Here is a 6000-nt window from a genome sequence, read left to right on the forward strand (position 1 = left end):
GGAAAATGCGTAGTTCTTCCTTTTGATATATTCTTGGAGAACAGTGTTTGCAGTCTGCTTTGCTTTGACTGGCATCAAGAATCAAGGATCACGTCCATTAGCGGATTAGGGAATTATGTTGTCTGTTCATTCAGCATACAATGACAGCATATCAACTGATATCAGAGCAATGTTTACAAGTAAATAAACACCAAACACATATTGATGCATCCCTAGCCACTATATAGCTAACACATAAACACATTGCTCTAAAATGCCAGCTGTCAGAAAACTCAGACGTGTTTATAGCTTGATGGATTTCATGGCTTCTGTGAACCTCTCCACCAGTTTTGAGCGCTAATGGCTCAGAGAGGCGTTTGGCAAACACATCTCAGTTTCTTCTCCAGCACAGCTGTCGTGTGCAGAAGTCCCCGATTCTCACAGGAATGGCTGCACTTGAGGGTTCTCAGATGTAGTAATGTCACGTTTCAGACATTATTAAACAAACTGTTGCTAACATTCAACGCATGATCCTAACGTGACATAATTGTGGTAAGCCGGCCCTGGAGATGTTTAACCTCATGTCTGCTTCCTCCTGTGTTCAGATCAACTTCTTCATCTTCATACGCATCATTAAGATCCTCGTGTCCAAGCTGAGGGCTCACCAAATGAGATACTCCGACTACAAGTTCCGGTAAGTGTCTCCCCAGCATGATTTGTCAAATGTCTTTTACAAATCTTTTTGTTTTCGAATGGACGTCCATGTGAATGAGCAGCTACACAGCAAAAAATCTGTGTTGCTGTATTGAGCAAAGAAAAGTCGAACTTTAATGTATAGTTTAAGACTATAGACTCCTGACACATACACAATACAGCACAGTGAAATTCTTTCTTCACATATCCCATCTTTTGGGGTTGGGGTCTGAGTGCAGGGTCAGCCATGATACAGCACCCCTAGAGCAGAGTGGATCAGGGGCCTTGCTCAAGTACCCAACAGTGGCAGCTTGGTGGTGCTGGGGCCTGAATCCCGATCTTTTGGTCAATGACCCTAGACCCCTTGAGCTACCACCGCCCCTGAGATCTTTTAAGATGTAGATATTAACCAGAGAGCAGGGTCAGCCATGATATAGTGCCCCTGTAGCAGGGTGGGTTGGGGGCCTTGCTCAAGGGCCCAACGGTGGCAGCTTGGCGGTGCTGGGGCTTGAACCCCGATCTTTCTGTCAACAAACCTAGAGCCTTAAACACTTGAGCTACTACCACCCTAGACCTTCTACTACCTCTAGACCTTCTACTACCTCTAGATCTTCTACTACCTCTAGATCTTCTACTACCTCTAGACCTTCTACTACCTCTAGATTTTCTACTACTTCTAGACCTTCTACTACCTCTAGACCTTCTACTACCTCTAGACCTTCTACTACCTCTAGACCTTCTACTACCTCTAGACCTTCTACTACCTCTAGATCTTCTACTACCTCTAGATCTTCATTGAATTTGTTTATTTGAAATTTTAATCAGAAATCTGGCATAATTTAGAATTAACATGAAAATATATTGAACCATAAACTCCATTAATTTATTTGTATCCTTTATTGAGTAACACAAATTGTTGTTCGAGAGAAAGCACAAGATGAAGCTGAACATCTGTTTTTACCTTCGTAAATATTCTGAAAGTTCCTTCTTTGTACTGTTTTGCTTTGAACTCTCTTGAGTTTCTGCTCACATCTTTAGTCCCAACCAAGTCATGAGAATCACATCCTACCATCACTACATGCCTTACTGAGTGCTTTGTAGTTATTACTCTGTTTGGTCTGTTGAAATAAACAAGGTTTAATCCAACTAAAAAAAAATAAGTAGACTGTAAATGATGTACGTGTTCTTTGAGCATCAAGGCCAGGAATTAAAACGTGCTATGGCTTAAATAAACAGGCAAAATATAATTATACACATTAACAAATAAAGTGTTCTGTGGTTTATAGATTATGCACAGAGGAGAACAATAGAGTTTACTTCACAGGTAAAGGGATCTTCTTTTCCTAAGTTTGTCTTACTGTCTTTGGTTTTCTTTGTCGTCCAGGCTGGCAAAGTCCACGCTCACCCTCATCCCTCTGCTTGGTTGCCATCTGGTCCTGTTTTCCTTCGTCACTGATGAGTCTACCTCAAACGGCGCCATCACCCTGCGGCTCACGAAACTCTTCATCGACCTCGTCTTCAACTCCTTCCAGGTGACACAGGAACACCTTCTAACACATTCCAACACTATGTTCTGGAAGTAACTGATATCCAGAGTGCATGCTTAACACTGAATCTGGTTTCTGATATTTCTAGATACATACAAGTCTATAGTGTTTAACTCTCTCATTTATCCCATATTCACACACTTCTTTCCTTTCATGCAATGTCCATTTCATTTGTGTGACATGGATTCTATAGATGACAGATTAGAACATCAGATACTCTGATGATACTCTTTCTGGAAAGACGTCTGAGACTTTCGATGTAGATCTTATCTCTGCATTCGTCTGAGGCTGCTTGCTGTATTTGGTCTTGTAGCATGCTTCCTAAGTGACCTCCTCCGATAAACACTTCATTATTCACAAAAAGATGTTTTATTTATACTTTATGATTATTAATTGTGTGTTCGAATAGTTGCTTGGAGCTTGGTTCACCCCAAACTGAAATAAGATCCAGTGTCAGGGTCATCTACTCCAGTGCCTCTTCAGACACCATGTTGTGAGGCTTAAACGATATTAGTGTTCAATATTACCAAAGTCATTAATACTAGAGCTCTGCTGAGAAAACAGAGATAACGCTGAGCTAATTGCAGTGAAAGTACAGGCGGCACAGTGATGCTGAGTCACCGTGTGATAAACTGACCGTGACACTCATGTGGAGCGCAGCTGCTGAATGCACCGAATCCACATCGTCCAGTTGGCAGAATCATCTGGAAGCTCAGGTCACCTAACAAATCAGATGGCAAATGTGAGGTGTTCTCTTGTAGATCTGTACCATAAGGCAACACCATAAGGGTCGTTTTTGTTGTCTGCTGTAAACGAGAGAGAGCGAGAGAGAGAGAGAGAGAGAGGTGGACTTGGTCCATCTGTGCATGCTTTGATTTATGATGATACTTCAGAAATAATCAATCATCCCTGAGCTTTGTGTTCCTCGACTGTCCTGGCTCACACTAATCCAGTCTTCAGCCACTGATCTATGCTTACATGTGTTGTGGTTACAGGGGCTGCTGGTGGCCATTCTCTACTGCTTTGTCAACAAAGAGGTGAGCTGAACACTATCCACTTCCTCTTCATTTCTTCTTCTGCCAATTCCACTCACTAGCTAGCTCTCCCAAATCATGCTATAATTACCAACAAGGGGCAGATGCGTCCTCCAATTCGCACTAAGCCAGCTGACCACATATTTTCCATCAGCTAGCTGCTCGGGCTGCACACATGGAGAAAAGCACTTTCTGCCATATTCCACATAGATGAGCTCACAGATGCCCATGATTGGTCACAATTCAGTGTCACACTTGACTGGTCTGACCTCAACCCCATAGAACACCTTTGGGATGAATTAGAGCAGAGACTGCCTTTACATGCACATGAATGTAATATGGAGTTGGCTCATCCTTTGCAGCTATAACAGCTGGACTCTGTGCAGGCCAGTCAAGTTCCTCCACACCAAACTCACTCATCCATGTCTTTATGGACCTTGCTTTGGTCACTGGTGTGCAGTCATGTTGGAACAGGAAGGGGTCATCCCCAAACTGTTCCCACAAAGAGCATGAAATTGTCCAAAATGTCTTGGTATGAAGCTGAAGCTGAGTTCCTTTCACTGGAACTAAGGGGCGGAGCCCAACCCCTGAAAAACAACACCCGAATTCAGTGATTTGGAGGGGCGTCCCAAAACCTTTGGCAATATAGTGTACCTACAATTTAATTCTAACTTTTAAAAAGCTACAAAAAAATCTTGCCTCAGAGCATGGCACTGCATTGCAATGTGCAGCACACATATCACAACTAATTTAATAAAATTGCTTGGAATTACTGCTTAAAATTACTACAGTTTTACTCTCCTTTCCTTTAACCTTCAATTATAACATAGCATCAAGAGGATTATTATCTGTTGAAGGTTTTGCTGGTGACTGTACTAGTCCTGTATATAATGTTTTTATTACAAAGATTTTATAAAGATTTTATTACATAAACATGCTCAAATGTTGTGAGAATCCTTGCTTGCAAAAATAATGAGCAAAACAAAGGAATGAAAATTCCTTTCATTCTTTCAACAGGTTAAAGAAAAAAAAAGTGGTGTGGTTAATCAGATATTAAGCAGATCTGATCGTTACCATGGTAGCGCAGACGTCACTAATCCTACGAAATCTAATCCTGTCCAATTCGTCAGAATTCTACCCTGAATGATCTCGAATGACTTTGAATGCTGTAGCTTTAGAATTTACCTTCAGTGGAACTATGAGTTTCAATTCTGTTCCAGAATAAAATAGAGGTCCTTAAAGACATGGTTTTCGTAGACTGGAGTAGAAATCGAGTGTCCGGCACAAAATCCTGACCTCATTAATGCTCTTATGGCTAAATGGGCAAATCCCCACAGCTAGGCTTCAAAATCTACTGGAAAGCATTCCCAGATAAATGGATTTTATTAAAGCCGAAAATGAGAGACGTTCAACTGGACATCTGAGCGTGATGTTCAGGTGTCCACCTTTGTCCAACTTTCGGCTGTTCATACTGATAAGACGTTTAAAGGGATGCGATGCTGACATTTTGTAACCGCAGCTATATTTAGCAGGACGAATCTGGTATCCTGTAATTAGCTTTAGATGATGTGGTGGGTCTGCCATTCCAGTCCCTGTGATTGAGCGGTCACCTTGCTAACAATAATAACATATGTAAAGATGCAAAAACCTCTAATTTAGGCTTGCGGACAGAAATTCACGTTGTGATGGACAAATTGCCTTATCATTATTATTATTATCATCTCTGTACGCTTTTTATTCCCCCAGGTTCAGTCTGAGATCATGAAGTTCTGGAAGCGCTGGCGAGGGAAGGACATCGACGAAGACTACCGTCACACCTACAGCAACACGGCCCAGGTGCCCAACAACAAACACGTCCAAGCCGCTTCCTCCAAGCTGAGGCTGCCGGACGTCACGTGCTCGAGTTCCGTCCTGTGCAACTCTGAAGAGAAGCAGCTGCTGGCGCTCAGCTGCCACAACGGCACGGACCGCCTCCACTTCAATCCCAAGTCACCGGAAGGTAGCAGCAGCGCCAACGGCACGGCAACCGAAGAGCCGATGGTGTGCCATCAGGACCCACGAGGGAGCATCGAGAGCGGGCTCTGTGGGCTCTGAGCACACCGTCCGAGCCGGGTGTAAACGTGTATGCGAGTGTCTGTGCATGCATAATGTGTGTGTGTCATGTGGATGAGTGTGTGAGCACCTCAGTGATCACTCTACACTCGTGAGCCGTCCATCTCGTGTGAAAAAAAAAAGAAAAAGAATTAAATGTTTGGTTGTTCACACACCACATCATCACACCACTGCTGCATCTTCAGCACATGGACCTGACCACAGACATGCTGAAGAAAAAAAAAACCCTCAATGAAACTTACAACATGAACCTCTGATGGACACAGACACCTGGACTGTACCTCAATCTCAGTTAACGGAGCCTGCGGATCACGGATTCCTGGACGTCGTGTGAAATGAGGCGAGAAAAAATACTGGTGCAGGTTCTCTAGTTGTGTTTCGGGGTCCGTTCGGACGGTACGTCGGTTCGGAAAGGCAAAAATTATGAAAGATTCCTAGGTATTTAAAAGAAATTTAAATAATTGTGACATAAGAACGTAATAATCAAACGACTGTGTCGAATTTTATCTTCATCGTTGTCTCGGAAAAATGAAAGACGCTTGTTGGTATTTGTGTAACGTGTCAAGGTTTAATTATTGCTGTCGTCTCAAACAGACAAAGCTCAGTGAATGACCTAATCTTGCAGTTTTTTCTTT

General features: G+C 42.8%; 1 protein-coding gene across 3 annotated transcripts in view; it reads left to right on the plus strand.

The window, feature by feature from the left end:
- The window catches only part of gcgra (glucagon receptor a), a 62306-nt gene extending 56697 nt beyond the window's left edge, over positions 1–5609 (plus strand). For all 3 annotated transcript variants that reach the window (XM_058378113.1, XM_058378112.1, XM_058378114.1), the window contains 4 exons: positions 585–673; positions 2057–2204; positions 3215–3256; positions 5000–5609. In XM_058378113.1, coding sequence (XP_058234096.1) covers positions 585–673; positions 2057–2204; positions 3215–3256; positions 5000–5347 — 627 coding nt within the window. In that variant the 3' untranslated portion in view covers positions 5348–5609. The remainder of the gene's footprint in view (positions 1–584; positions 674–2056; positions 2205–3214; positions 3257–4999) is intronic.
- Positions 5610–6000: the final 391 nt, after the last annotated feature.

This window comes from Hemibagrus wyckioides, linkage group LG24 (assembly GCF_019097595.1).
Source record: "Hemibagrus wyckioides isolate EC202008001 linkage group LG24, SWU_Hwy_1.0, whole genome shotgun sequence".
Lineage (NCBI taxonomy): Eukaryota > Metazoa > Chordata > Actinopteri > Siluriformes > Bagridae > Hemibagrus > Hemibagrus wyckioides.